Raw genomic sequence first — 15358 nt, forward strand, 5'->3', positions numbered from 1 at the left:
TGCCTGTGAATTGTAGTGGTCTTATTAGATTTGTACCAGATATGTCCAGAATGTCATTCCTCTCTGTCACAATAAACAGTGGGAATTCAGTTAAATATAACACGCTGTTCAGAGAATCAAAAAATACATAATTATATACATTTTGAGCATACACATTAATAAAGGGAGTTCTCTTTCCATTATGGATACATTTAAGGGAAGTGATTCCACCTTCTTGGTCTTTACCAATGATGGTGACTGAGTTTATGTATCATTATGATTACATCCTTAATTTTGTTTGGGGCTGATGAAAAATCAGCCAGTTTATACAAATGGTTCTCTATTCTAATGCGTGTCCTTTTGGTGCAGGTGTGTTTTTGAGCATTGCTATATCCATATGGTTTCTTGCTAGAATATCAAGACAGCTGGAACATTTGCTAGCAATATTAAAGGGCTTTCAAATTCCATAAGAGAATAGCTAGTGACCAACTCTCGTTATCTCTCTCAGAACAATCTTCTTGATCCTAACCAGACAGGCTTCAAGGCAGCTCACTCAACAGACCACTCTCCTCTGTGTCAGAGGCTCTCCACTCTGCCAAAGCGGACTTTCTCCCCTCATCCTCCTAGATCAGGGGTGGGCAAACTTTTTGGCTCAAGGGCCACATCGGGATTTTGAAATTCAACAGAGGGCCGCATTTTTGGGGGGACCAATTGTTTGTTAATATCCATTTGCGGGGTCCTCCCGAGTGGCGCAGCGGTCTAAGGCACTGCATCGCAGTGCTTGAGGCATCACTACAGACCCGGGTTCGATCCCAGGCTGTGTCACAGCTGGCAGTGACTGGAAGACCCATGAGGCGGTGCACAATTGGCCCAGCCTCGTCCGGGTTAGGAGAGGGTTTGGCAGGCCAAGATTTCCTTGTCCCATCGCGCTCTAGCGACTCCTGTGGCGGGCCGGGAGCATGTTTCCTCCAACACATTGGTGCGGCTAGCTTCTGGGTTAAGCGGGTATTGTGTCAAGAAGCAGTGTGGCTTGGCTGGGTCGTGTTTCGGAGGACGCACGGCTCTCGACCTTTGCCTCTCCCGAGTCCGTACGGGAGTTGCAGAGATGGGACAAGACTAACTACCAATTGAATACCACGGAATTGGGAAGAAAAAAATGTTTAAAAAAATAAATTACAAATATATGTATAATTTGTGGTGCGGGTACGGCCTGTGGGCCTGCTTTGCCCCCCCCTGGTCCTAGATCTATCCACTGCCTTCAAAACCATGAACCACCCGATCCTCCACCCTCTGCACATTCCTGGATTGCATCCTACCTGGTAGGTAGAATCTATGTCTGCACCTCTCTCTCTCTCTCTGAAAAGGCCTGCCCGCCCCTACGGGAGGGAAGCTCCCACACAGCCCATTCAAAGCTCTTCTCTGTCCTGGCACCCCAATGGTGGAACAAGCTTCCCCCTAAAGTCAGGACAGTGGAGTCCCTGCCCATCTTTTGAAACTGTAACTCTTGGAAGTTATCTTAAATAACTTACAGCACTCCCGACACCCTCCAAAAAAAGCCACTTTGCTGATAAATACTTTACTGAAGGGAAATGTACTTGATACGATTGTGATGCGTTGTCTTAAGATGAATACACTAATTGCGTCAGCTAGAGATGGCGTGCAGGAGATTGCAAGGATTTGTATTGCATGAAGACTACTTTGATGCTAATTAGCATATTCGAATCACAGTAAATAAAGCCTAATATATTGATAAAAGTCACATTGTCCAAGAGAAATTTTCACAGTTATCAAAACGTCACACCAGGGAAAGCCTACATGAAACACAGACCTTGTTTGAAGTGGTTCTAAAATGGGAAAAATGAATGGTGAAAAAAACTATTGGAACCATTTCTGTGTTTGACTGCTAGGTTTTATGGGTATTATGACGTGTCCACTGTGGGGCTCTATTTGGTGGGTGCTTATGTGTGTCCTATGCACTGTAATACAGCTCAGATATGTCAGCCCTGGAGGCTTCAAGTAGAATCCTCAAAATAAAATATTTGTCACATGTTTCAAATACTACAGGTGTAGACTTTCCCGTGAAATGCACGAATCCTTTACAAACAATGCAGAGTTGCTCTCACAATGCCATCCAAATCATAAAGTCAAATCGCTTTACATATCGGATAACGTAGGGAAACGTTGTGGTTTACAGCAGCAGCATGGCTGTTATGTAATTTGGGACAACTTGTTTTGCATACTATAAATCCTTATAGATCAAATACAATACTCATATCATTAGACATAGCTACAGTGTAATTTATGCCCTGATGAATGGTATCACTTCACCAATGATGCATAATTGACTCCGACATTTAAAGCCATCACATACTAATAATATAAGACTTCAAGCATCCATCCAATTAATTAAATTATGGGAACGTGTGTGTATGGAGGAAGAATGGTTTAATGTTACTGTACCCAACAAAAGAAGTTTAAGTTCCCTCCTCGCGTCTCGCTTGTCTCGACGAAGCTGCTTATCGATCTCGGCGTTGATTCGTTTGGACTCCTTCGCCTCCTCGCTCAGGCAACAACCCATCATGGATTCTAAAGTCATCACCGCAGTATTTAAACGCCAGACTTGAATGCGGCGCCCACACCTTACACTTAATAGCAAATAATTGTCCCAATCCCCTTTGAAAATCCGAATGGACAGTCCAAGGGTAAAAAATAAATGAGTGGTGTGGATGCAACAAACGTAGCCAGCTAGCTACGAAGTTTGGCCTCTTGAGGACGCCTTTGCGCGAGTTAGCATTGGGCAGTTAAACCAAATATTTGACAGCTTGTAAGTCTCTAGTCAAGGCAGATACAACTAGCTAATATGGCCAAGTTAAACTCGATAGCACCTAGCCAGCGACAATAGCTAGCTAGTTCTTCATAGTCAACAGGATAGTTAGAGTTTCAGTCCAAAAATGACCAAGATCTTTCTAACTAAATGTCGTAGTTCTCTAGCAACGACTCTTCCAACGCATTTAAATTACCGTGTGCTTACCAACCCAAGACCCGGAGACAACGGGACAAACTTGGCTGCCACATCTGTACAGTCTCATACTATGCCTAGCCGCCCCAGAACCAAGACCATAAAATGTCGAAGTAGTGACAAAGAGCCTCTGTGAAACTGTCCATCAGCTAGTTAACTAGCTGTCAAACGGCAAAACACGACGAAGATAAAAAAATAGTAATACTCGCTTTATCTAGCTAGGATAGCAAGCTACTGTACTGTAGCTAGCTTGTGTTGTATTTGCTAGCCGTGACCACCTAGCTAACATGTATGGCTAACGTTAGATAGCTGGCTAAAATATATAGCTAGGCAGGCTAGCTAGCCATATATGACACTTAGCTAGCTAAAACGCCCAATTTGGCTGTTCTTCATTGTGGGATCATCCTCCAAAAATGTAGGTAGATTCAAACTAACCAAACACTTATAAAACGCTCGCTGACAACAAAAGGGGCATTGCCTTGAATGTTTCGTGCGTTTATCGCCCCTTTTAATTTTTTCCCCTTGGTAATCACGCGTCAGCCCGGGTGTGATGTACACTCACTACCTTGTTGCTGGCTACACTTGGGAGGAAAAGTCACTGACAGATCGAAAGCAAATCAAGACAGAGAATGAGGGTGGTTAATCAAAACTGAATGGGTGGGGTTTACACGCTGTCATTGCGGGCAGGTCTAAAAACTGCCAAGTTTGTTAGAGAAACCGACAAACCATAGACTTAGATAGACATCGCATATCTGTCCCATTGTGACGTCTGTGAGAGCACTGGCAGAGCCAGAGAGGTAGAGGCGAAGCGGTAATACAGCTATATGCAGACCATTAAGCAGAGCGCCTGCTTTTCGGCCCTTGGGACAATGACTCCCATTGTTAGGGCGTTGACCATCTCGTCATTATATACAGTATCTCTGGCAGCGCTATTGAGGCCATCTCAATTTTGAAGTAGCCAATTTTCTTATTTGAGTTGGCAAACCAACTGAAAGGGTACATACTGTCACCTGGAGTCTGTTGTTTGAACAGGTATAAAGCCAAGTTTGGCAATTTACCGCCACCTGCAGTTATGGAATGTTTTACTGACATCTGCAGTTATGGAATGTTTGCTCACGAGTGTAATTCATTGGCTGATCCCGCTTGGTGATCTGGATGGAATTATGTGATCCTTCCTTAACCCATGGGAAGTCCCACCCAGTTGACTACTTCAAAATAGTGAAAGTCCTCAAAGGCTTTTCCCATGCTAAAATGTGTTTTTGGTACTAGAGCCCTCTATCTATCTCTATGCAACAAACAAAATATTTCCTTTCGAGGAGTGTCAACCACAGATCCAGAAATTTGACTGGATGGACAACGCCCATCTTTTGTCAAACATCTATAGCTACTCCACTGTTGCAAAAGTAGGCCACAAATGTTCCAACTTTATGGTAGGTACAATTCAACACCCGAGGAAGACAGATATGCATTGCTAACATTTTGTAGAGAATTAAAGGGATAGTACATATTGGTTTCCTTACCATGTAGGCCTAAGCACTCTATGGACAATGTAAGACAGCAATCCATGCTTTGTTTTTGTTTACCTGGCCACTGTTTTCAAATGCAGCCCAAAACCAATGCAAGAAATTTTTTTGCTTTCTGGTCCAAATCATCTTAAAGTGACTGACATTGGTTGTCTAGCTCAATTAAGTTACTTCCTTGATGATTTGGACATGGAGCGTGGAATCAAAGCTTGGATTGCTGTCGTACCTTGTCCACAGACTGCCTAAGGAAACCAATACGTCCTTTTGTAATTTAGGTGATCTATCCCTTTAATCAGATATTTTTCTCATTCTCATCTGCTATCTATTTGCAGTTCTCTACTCTGTTTGTACTATCTTGCACTTACTATGCACACTCACAAGACTATACAGTTGAAGTCAGAAGTTTACATACACCTTAGCCAAATACTTTTTAACTCAGTTTTTCACAATTCCTGACATTTAATCCTAGTAAAAATTCCCTGTCTTAGGACAGTTAGGATCACCACTTTATTTTAAGAATGTGAAATGTCAGAATAATAGTAGAGAGTGATTTATTTCAGCTTTTATTTCTTTCATCACATTCCCAGTGGGTCAGAGGTTTACATACGCTAAATTAGCATTTGGTAGCATTGCCTTTACATTGTTTAACTTGGTTCAAACATTTTGGGTAGCCTTCCAAAAGCTTGGGTGATTTTTGGCCCATTCCTCCTGACAGTTGGTGTAACTGAGTCAGGTATGTAGGCCTCCTTGCTCGCACACGCTTTTTCAGTTCTGCCCACACATTTTCTATAGGATTGAGGTCAGGGCTTTGCGATGGCCCCTCCAATACCTTGCCGTTGTTGTCCTTAAGCCATTTTCCCACAACTTTGGAAGTATGCTTGGGGTCATTGTCCATTTGGAAGACCCATTTGCAACCAAGGTTTAACTTCCTGACTGATGTCTTAAGATGATGCTTCAATATATCCATATAATTTTCCTGCCTCATGATGCCATCTATTTAGTGAAGTGCACCAGTCCCTCCTGCAGCAAAGCACCCCCACAACATGATGCTGCCACCCCTGTGCTTCACAGTTGGGATGGTGTTCTTCAGCTTGCAAGCATCCCCCTTTTTCCTCCAAACATAACGATGGTCATTATGGCCAAACAGTTCTATTTTTGTTTCATCAGACCAGAGGACATTTCTCCAAAAAGTACAATCTTTGTCCCCATGTGCAGTTGCAAACCGTAGTCTGGCTTTTTATGGCGGTTTAGGAGCAGTGGTTTCCTCCTTGGTGAGCGGCATTTCAGGTTATGTAGGACTCGTTTTACTGTGGATATAGATACTTTTATACCCGTTTCCTCCAGCATCTTCACAAGGTCCTTTGCTGTTGTTCTGGGATTGATTTGCACTTTTTGCACCAAAGTACGTTCATCTCTAGGAGACAGAACGCGTCTCCTTCCTGAGCAGTATGACGGCTGCGTGGTCCCATGGTGTTTATACTTGCGTACTATTGTTTGTACAGATGAACATGGTACCTTCAGGCATTTGGAAATTGCTCCCAAGGATGAACCAGACTTGTGGAGGTCTACAATCTTTTTTTCTGAGGTCTTGGCTTATTTATTTAGATTTTCCCATGATGTCAAGCAATGAGGCACTGAGTTTGCAGGTAGGCCTTGAAATACATCCACAGGTACACCTCCAATTGACTCAAATGGTGTCAATTAGCCTAGCAGAAGCTTCTAAAGCCATGACATCATTTTCTGGAATTTTCCAAGCTTTTGCTTGTAGTTTGTTAACCAGAAATGTGTGGAGTGGTTGAAAAACAAATTTTAATGACTCCAACCTAAGTGTATGTAAACTTCCGACTTCAACTGTATATACTGTACACACTCACTCACACACACTACACTGACACTCTCACACAAAACCCACACACATTCACATACACTACCATAGAGTTGACCAGGCTGTTGATTGTGGCCTGTGGAATGTTGTCCCACTCCTCTTCAATGGCTGTGTGAAGTTGCTGGATATCGGCGGGAACTGGAACACGCTGTCATACACTTCGATCCAGAGCATCTCAAACACGCTCAATGGGTGGTGGTGACATGCCTGATGAGTATGCAGGCCATGGAAGAACTGGGATATTTTCAGCTTCCAGGAATTGTGTACAGATACTTGCGACATGGGGCCGTGCATTATCATGCTGAAACATGAAGTGATGGCGGCGGAAATGGGCCTCAGGATCTCGTCACAGTATCTCTGTGCATTCAAATTGCCTTCGATAAAATGCAATTGTGTTCGTTGTCCATAGCTTATGCCTGCCCATACCGTAACCTCACTGCCATCATGGCAGAGAACACACTTCTCTAGCATGCAAGTGGCCATCGAAGGTGAGCATTTGCCCACTGAAGTTGGTTACAATGCTGAACTGCAGTCAGGTCAAGACCCTGGTGACGATGACAAGCAGGCAGATGAGCTTCCCTGAGACGGTTTATGACAGTTTGTGCAGAAATTCTCTGATTGTGCAAACCCACAGTTTCGTCAGCTGTCTGCGTGGCTGGTCTCAGACAATCCCGCAGGTGAAGAAGCCGGATGTGGAGGTCCTGGGCTGGCGTGGTTACACATGGTCTGCGGTTGTGAGGCCATTTGAACATACTGACAAATTCTTTAAAACGATGTTGGAGGCGTCTTATGGTAGAGAAATTAACATTCAATTCTCTGGCAACAGCTCTGGTGGACATTCCTGCAGTCAGAATGCGAGTTGCACGCTGCTTCAAAACTTGAGACATCTGTGGCGTTGTGTTACAAAACTGCACATTTTAGAGTGCCCTTTTATTGTCCACAGCACAAGGTGCACCAGTGTAATGATCATGCTGTTTAATCAGCTTCTTGATATGCCACACCTGTCAGGCGGATTGATAATCTTGGCAAGGGCCAAATGCTCACTAACAGGGATGTAAACAAATTTGTTCACAACATTTGAGAGAAATAAGGTTTTTGTGTGTATGAAAAATGTATTTTATTTCAACTCATGGAACATTGTTGCGTTTATATTTTTGTTCAGTATACTTTCTCTATCCGTAAGTGCAGATCCTTCTGACTCATTATTACTGATAATGGTACTCAAAACCTTATGACACCAGTGCCACTCAGTCTCCATTGCTATATTGTGTAGGAGGCAAAATAGTTATAATGGCCCTCTGATGATGGCACTGATTAACTATTGCAGCTATGGGCTGGCTATGGCCCTAGTACTGCAGAGAAGTATCAATATTGTGACTGTTGTATGGCTCAGTTCTACTGAATTAATTGACATTCTGTACATTATTAGGGTATCATGCTTCCCATGTATACATGTATTATGTGTTACGTCTGCAAACTTGTTTGAAACCATAATGAAAGTGAAACAGAGCAGTAGTTTGGCACAGGCACAGCCATGCATACAGAATACAACCACAGAGCAAATGGTACTGTAATGTTTTTATTTAACCTTTATTTAACCAGGTAGGACAGTTGAGAACAAGTTCTTATTTACAACTGCGACCTGGCCAAGATAAAGCAAAGCAGTGCGACACAAACAACACAGTTACACATAGGATAAACAAACGTACTGTCAATAACACAATAGAAAACATCTATATACAGTGTGTGCAAATGTAGTAAGATTAGGAATGTAAGGCAATAAATAGGCCATAGTAGCGAAATAATTACAATTTTGCAATTAAACACTGGAGTGATAGATGTGCAGAAGATGAATGTGCAAGTAGAGATACTGGGGTGCAAAGGAGCAAAAAAATAAATAACAATATGGGGATGAGGTAGTTGGGTGGGCTATTTACAGATGGGCTGTGTACTGTACGGGTTCAATGATCGGTGAGCTGCTCTGACAGCTGATGCTTAAAGTTAGTGAGGGAGATATGAGTCTCCAGCTTCAGTGATTTTTGCAATTCGTTCCAGTCATTGGCAGCAGAGAACTGGAAAGCCAACTCCTCCAAAGAGGATGACCAGTGAAATATACCTGCTGGAGCGCGTGCTACAGGTGGGTGCTGCTATGGTTACCAGTGAGCTGAGATAAGGCGGGGCTTTACCTAGCAAAGACTTATAGATGACCTGGAGCCAGTGGGTTTGGCAACGAATATGAAGCGAGGGCCAGCCAATGAGAGCATGCAGGTCACAGTGGTGGGTAGTATATGGGGCTTTGGTGACAAAACGGATGGCACTGTGATAGACTAAATCCAATTTGCTGACTAGAATGTTGGAGGCTATTTTGTAAATGACATCGCCGAAGTCAAGGATCGGTAGGATAGTCAGTTTTACGAGGGTATGTTTGGCAGCATGCGTGAAGGATGCTTTGTTGTGAAATAGGAAGCCGATTCTAGACGATTTTATTTTGGATTGGAGATGCTTAATGTGAGTCTGGAAGGAGATTTTACAGTCTAAACAGACACCTAGGTATTTGTAGTTGTCCACATGTTCTAGGTCAGAACCGTCCAGAGTAGTGATGTTAGGCGGGCGGGTGCGGGCAGCGATCAGGTGACGAGCATGCATTTAGTTTTACTTGCATATAAGAGCAGTTGGAGGCCACGGAAGGAGTGTTGTATGGCATTGAAGCTTGTTTGAAGGTTTGTTAACACAGTGTCCAAAGAAGGGCCAGAAGTATACAGAATGATGTCGTCTGCGTAGAGGTGGATCAGGGAATCACCAGCAGCAAGAACGACATCATTGATATATACAGAGAAAAGAGTCGGCCTGAGAATTGAACCCTGTGGCACCCCCATAGAGACTACCAGAGGTCCGGACAACAGGCACTCCGATTTGACACACTGAACTCTATCTGAGAAGTAGTTTGTGAACCAGGTAAGGCAGTCATTTGAGAAACCAAGGTTGTTGAGTCTGCCGATAAGAATGCGGTGATTGACAGAGTCGAAAGCCTTGACCAGGTCGATGAAGACTGCTGCACAGTATTGTCTGTTATCGATGGCGGTTATGATATCGTTTTGGACCTTTCGAAGACTTTAGAAAGGCAGGGTAGGATAGACATAGGTCTGTATCAGTTTGGGTCTAGAGTGTCTCCCCCTTTGAAGAGGGGGATGACCGCGTCAGCTTTACAATCTTTAGGGATCTCAGAAGATACAAAGGAGAGGTTGAACAGGCTAGTAATAGGGCAATTGCAACAATTGCAGCAGATCATTTTAGAAAGAGAGGGTCCAGAATGTCTAGCCCAGCTGATTTGTAGGGGTCCAGATTTTGCAGCTCTTTCAGAACATCAGCTATCTGAATTTGGGTGAAGGAGAAATAGGGGAGGCTTGGGCAAGTTGCTGTGGGGTGTGCAGAGCTGTTGACCGGGGTAGGGGTAGCCAGGTGGAAAGCATGGTCAGCCGTAGAAATATGCTTATTGAAATTCTCAATTATCGTAGATTTATCAGTGGTGACAGTGTTTCCTAGCCTTAGTGCAGTGGGCAGCGTGGAGAAGGTGCTCTTATTCTCCATGGACTTTACAGTGTCCCAGAACTTTTTGGAGTTTGTGCTACAGGATGCAAATTTCTGTTTGAAAAAGCTAGCCTTTGCTTTCCTAACTGCCTGTGTAAATTGGTCCCTAACTTCCCTGAAAAGTTGCATATCGCGGGGACTATTTGATGCTAATGCAGTACGCCACACCACAGGATATTTTTGTGCTGGTCAAGGGCAGTCAAGTTTGGAGTGAACCAAGGGCTATATCTGTTCTTAGTTCTACATTTTTTGAACGGAGTATGCATATTTAAGATGGTGAGGAAAGCACTTTTAAAGAATAACCAGGCATCCTCTACTGACGGAATGAGGTTAATATCCTTCCAGGATACCCGGGCCAGGTCGATTAGAAAGGCCTGCTCGCTGAAGTGTTTTAAGGAGCATTTGACAGTGATGAGGGGTGGTCGTTTGACCGCAGACCCATTACGGACACAGGCAATGAGGCAATGATCGCTGAGATCCTGGTTGAAGGCAGCAGAGGTGGATTTAGAGGGCAGGTTGGTCAGGATGATATCTATGAGGTTGCCCGTGTTTACGTATTTAGGGTTGTACCTGGTAGGTTCCTTGATAATTTGTGTGAGATTGAGGGCATCTAGCTTAGATCGTAGGACGGTCACCTAACAGTACACATTCTGAAGATAAATGGGGGGCAATTAATTCACATATGTTGTCCAGGGCACAGCTGGGGCTGAGGGTGGTCTATAACAAGTGGCAACAGTGAGAGACTTATTTCTGGAAAGGTGGATTTTTAAAAGTAGAAACTCGAACTGTTTGGGTATAGACCTGGATAGTAGGACAGAACTCTGCAGGCTATCTACAGTAGATTGCAACTCCGCCTCCTTTAGCAGTTCTATCTTGACGGAAAATGTTGTAATTGGGGATGGAAATATCAGAATTTTTGGTGGCCTTCCTAAACCAGGATTCAGACACGGCTAGGACATCAGGGTTGGCGGAGTGTGCTAAAGCAGTGAATAAAGCAAACTTAGGGCGGAGGCTTCTGATAACATGCATGAACCCAAGGCTTTTCCGGTTACAGAAGTCAACAAATGAGAGCGCCTGGGGACACACAAGGCCTGGGTTAACCTCTACATCACCAGAGGAACAGAGGAGGAGTAGGATTAGGGTATGGCTAAAGGCTAAAAGAACTGGTTGTCTAGTGCGTTCGGAACAGAGAGTAAAAGGAGCAGACTTCTGGGCATGGTAGGATAGATTCAGGGCATAATGCACAGACAAGGGCATGGTAGGGTGCGAGTACAGTGGAGGTAAACCTAGGCATTGGGTGACGATGAGAGAGGCTGCATCCCTGGAAGCGCCAGTTAAGCTAAGTGCGGTCTCCGCATGTGTGGGGGGTGGGGCAAGGGAGCTAACCGAGGCATGTAGAGCGGGACTAAGGGCTCTGCAGTAAAACAAAACAATGAGAGCTACCCTAAACAACAGTTTACAGGGCATATTGACAGAGGGAGGCATAAAGCAATCACAGGTGTTGATTGGGAGGGCTAAGACAACAACGGGTAAACAGCTAAAACAACAACAACGGGTAAATGGCGATGAATGGGCAGAGAGTGTCAGTTAGCTACACACAGGGCCTGAGTTCGAGGCTGGGGCCGACAGATAACAAAATGAAGTACCGTGTTAATGAACAATCCAGTAGGCATCAGCTGTGTAGCCGAGTGATCATAGGGTCCAATAAGCAGCAATGGATGAAACAGGGAGCCAGCCACTCGGCAGTCGTCGCTACGCTAGGCGAGCGGGAGACACGGCACTCAAAGAGCTAGCAGGCTGGGGCTAGTAGCTGGGTCCTCACCGACATCAACGACGCAGAGGCCGGTTGAGAGCACATCGGCCGAAATACGTCAGCAGACCAGTCGCGATGGATCGGCGGGGCTCTGTGTCGTCAGAAGGTCTAGGCCAATTTGCAAGAGAGGTGTTGTAGTTGGTGTACTTCGTTTTCTAGCTGGGGGAATGGGCCTAGTTTGAGGCTAATTGGTGCTTGCTTCTGGACAAGGGCGATAGCCACTCGATAGCAGCTAGCTAGCTGCGATGATCCGGTGTAATGGTCCAGAGCTTGCGGCAGGAATCCAGTGGGGGGGAAAAGCAGTCCGATATAATCCGGGCTGATATCGCGCTGTGCAGACTGGCGGATATTATCCAGGCTATCCGGGCTAAAGCAGCTGGTGTCTGTGCTAAAGGTAAAGACTGCTAGCAGTGGCTAACAATGACTAAATAGTTAGTAGCTAATTAGCTGGCTGGCTTCTGAAGGCTAGCTTCTGATGGAGGTTCCAGTTATAAGGTCTAAAAAAAATAGCAGATTTGTACCACGTTGGGTGAGGCAGGTTGCAGGAAGGTATATTTAATTTGAAAATGGAAAAAGAGATTGAAATGTATACAGAATTTTTTTTTAAAGTTGAATATTTACACGGGACAATAACGGGACAAAAGCAAACACGTCCAACTGCTACGCCATCTTGGAATAATACTTGATGTAGCAACGTGCATGAATGATTGATTGATTTCAGTATGTGTCACACACACATGTCCATTATCTTTATTTGACAACAATCCTCTTACTTTTTTGCAGTGTTGAATTTACCCACTGAGCTGATTGGTGAAATGGAGCAATGCAGTTGCCACTGCTGTACACCAATAAAGTTGAGCCAGGTGACACCATGTGGACAATTAAGGTAGTTGCACGTTTTTGGGCTCTACTTAATAAAAGCATCCTTCTATTCTCACAGACAGAGGGTGTTTGGTTTCCACCATATTGCCTTTATTTAACTGATAGTGTCAGTTCACTGATAACCTTAAAGAGGCAATCTGCATTCGCTACATCCGTTTTGGGACTTTGAAATGAATGATATGTACCAATTGATTCTAGAAGAATATAACAGTACGAGCATGACTTTGTGTACAGGTGTGGTGGTGATAAGGAAGGGAAGGCTTTCCTGGTACATGGGTCCCACGGTGAGGGTGAGTGGTGCTGTGATGTGCGTAATTGTGCCGGATCCTAATGGTCGCATGTTCAGAGCCTGGACAGGAAAAGGAGAGGAGAGCGGGTATGAAGTTAAGTTCAGGGAGGAGGCGGGGCCTGGTCGATGAAGTTCCCAGCGGCACCGGAGTCCACTAGAGCTGTAGAGACAACACTTGAAGGACAGCCAGTCAGTGAAATGGGAACAAGCAAGGGTTTGATGGACAACGATGGTAATGGAATACTCAGGCCTACCCTGGGAGACGGAAGGTGTGCATAATGTCGAGCGCCGGAGAGAGGGAACGGGAGTAGGCGTGACACACACACAATAGACATTTTATTAGGTACACCCATCTTTAAAAAAAAAAAAAAATTGTATCTGTTATTTTAACAGGTAAGTTGACTGAGAACACATTCTCATTTACAGCAACAACCTGGGGAGAGGGATGAATGAGACAATTGTAAACTGGGGATTATTAGGTGATCATGATGGCTTGAGGGCCAGATTGGGAATTTAGCCAGAACACCAGGGTTAACACCCCTACTCTTACAACAAGTGCCATGGGATCTTTAATGACCTCAGAGAGTCAGGACACCCATTTAACATCCCATCTGAACAACAGCACCCTACACAGGGCAGTGTCACTGGGGCATTGGGATATTTTTTAGACCAGAGGAAAGAGTGCCTCCTACTGGCCCTCCAACACCACTTCCAGCAGTATCTGGTCTCCCATCCAGGGACTGACCAGGACCAACCCTGCTTAGCTTCAGAAGCAAGCCAGCAGTGGTATGCAGGGTGGTATGCTGCTGGCAATACCAAGTTGGACCAATCTTTGACTTCAGAACAGCCTGCTCTATTAGGTTGAGGTCTGGGGACTGCGCAGGCCACTTAAGTACACTGAACTCGCTGTCATGTTCCAGGTGATGTTTTTCCAGTCTTCAACTGTCCAGTGTTGGTGATCGCGAGCCCACTGGAGCAGCTTCTTCTTGTTTTTAGCTGATAGGAGTGGAACCCGGTGTGATCGTCTGCTGCAATAGCCCATCCGTGACAAGGATTGACGCGTTGTGCATTCTAGATGCCGTTCTGCACACCGCTGTTGTATGCGCCATTACTTGCCTGTTTGAGGCCCGCCTGTTAGCTTGCACAATTCTTGCCATTGTCCTTCGACCTCTCTCATCAACTAGCTGTTTTTGCCCACAGGAATTTCGCTGATTGGATGTTTTTTGTTTGTCGCACCATTCCCCACTAAAAGGGTTTACAAACCCACTAAAAGGGTTTACAGAGAAAAAAGCCCAGGAGAACTGCCGTTTCTAAGATACTGGATCCGGCGCGCCTGGCACCGACGATCATACCACACTCAAAGTTGCTTAGGTCACTTGTTTTGCCTATTCTAACGTTCAATCGAACAGTAACTCAATGCCTCAATGCCTGTCTGCCTGCTTTATATAGCAAGCCACGGCCACGTGACTCACTGTCTGTAGGAGTGATCCATTTTCATGAACGGGGTGATGTACCCAATAACCTGTCCGGTGAGTGTATGTTCAAACAGTATTACATTTGAAATAAAAATGCTAATATCCGTTTAAAATCCATGAATGCATTTTTATTGTTTTCACAAAATAATATTATGCCTTGACGTAAATCACGTAACCTCATTCTGTCGTCATTAATCTCCTCACCTGTTATTATAGTCTGTGTGGGTGAACTCCACTCAATACACGGGGCGGGCAGAGGGCAACAAAGCAAAGTTGAACCTCAGATAATCTGCAGTAGTAGGGTAGGGTATGGCGCTATACAATAGCAACATAGATTGCAGACAGAGGCAGGTGCAAAATCCATGAAATTGAAATAACAGATTACAATTGTTCTGTGATGAATCCTTTATAATGCCTTGTTTTATGGGACATATTGGCTACCTCATTCCATTTTCCACAGATAGGGAGGATAGGTTGGGTAGCTCCCCTGGGCCGTAGCTCATACTGCCTGAGCTGAGTTCCCTCTGGAGTTGCTTCTTCCGTGCACTCTTTCCTGCCTTTTGGGTTATCACAATTGGCACCTCATTTCTTGTATTTTGCAGAAAGAAGGGGACTTTCCTGTTACCGTCAGTCCCCACCCCCTCACCACATCTCTCTTACTCCCCCTCCCTTTCTCAGCAGTGGCTCACCTCACCTTGTTCCCATGGCAATGTGGAGCTCAGGCAATCCTAATATCTGAGACCTAGTGAAGAGTGCATGAAATCCCTGTGTAAAACCGGTTCTGCCTGCTGAGACAAAAGATTGACATACAGAACGCTGGCTGGAGGAGTAACAAATAACTTACCTGTTATGCCATTCATCTCACAACAAAAACACTTTTAGAATGATTCATCTATGTCTATTGA

At 44.6% G+C, this 15358-nt stretch overlaps 1 protein-coding gene across 4 annotated transcripts in view; it reads right to left on the minus strand.

Moving 5' to 3' along the window:
* Window positions 1–3626, minus strand: part of LOC139541050 (guanine nucleotide-binding protein subunit alpha-11) — a 114445-nt gene extending 110819 nt beyond the window's left edge. The window contains exon 1 of one of the 4 annotated variants that reach the window (XM_071345225.1): window positions 2440–3613. In XM_071345225.1, the coding sequence (XP_071201326.1) occupies window positions 2440–2575 (136 nt within the window). In that variant the 5' untranslated portion in view covers window positions 2576–3613. Of the gene's footprint in view, window positions 1–2439 lie in introns of all 4 variants that reach the window. The other 3 variants (XM_071345226.1, XM_071345229.1, XM_071345227.1) reach the window with 3 other exon arrangements.
* Between the last annotated feature and the right edge of the window lie 11732 nt (window positions 3627–15358).

This window comes from Salvelinus alpinus, chromosome 16 (assembly GCF_045679555.1).
Source record: "Salvelinus alpinus chromosome 16, SLU_Salpinus.1, whole genome shotgun sequence".
Lineage (NCBI taxonomy): Eukaryota > Metazoa > Chordata > Actinopteri > Salmoniformes > Salmonidae > Salvelinus > Salvelinus alpinus.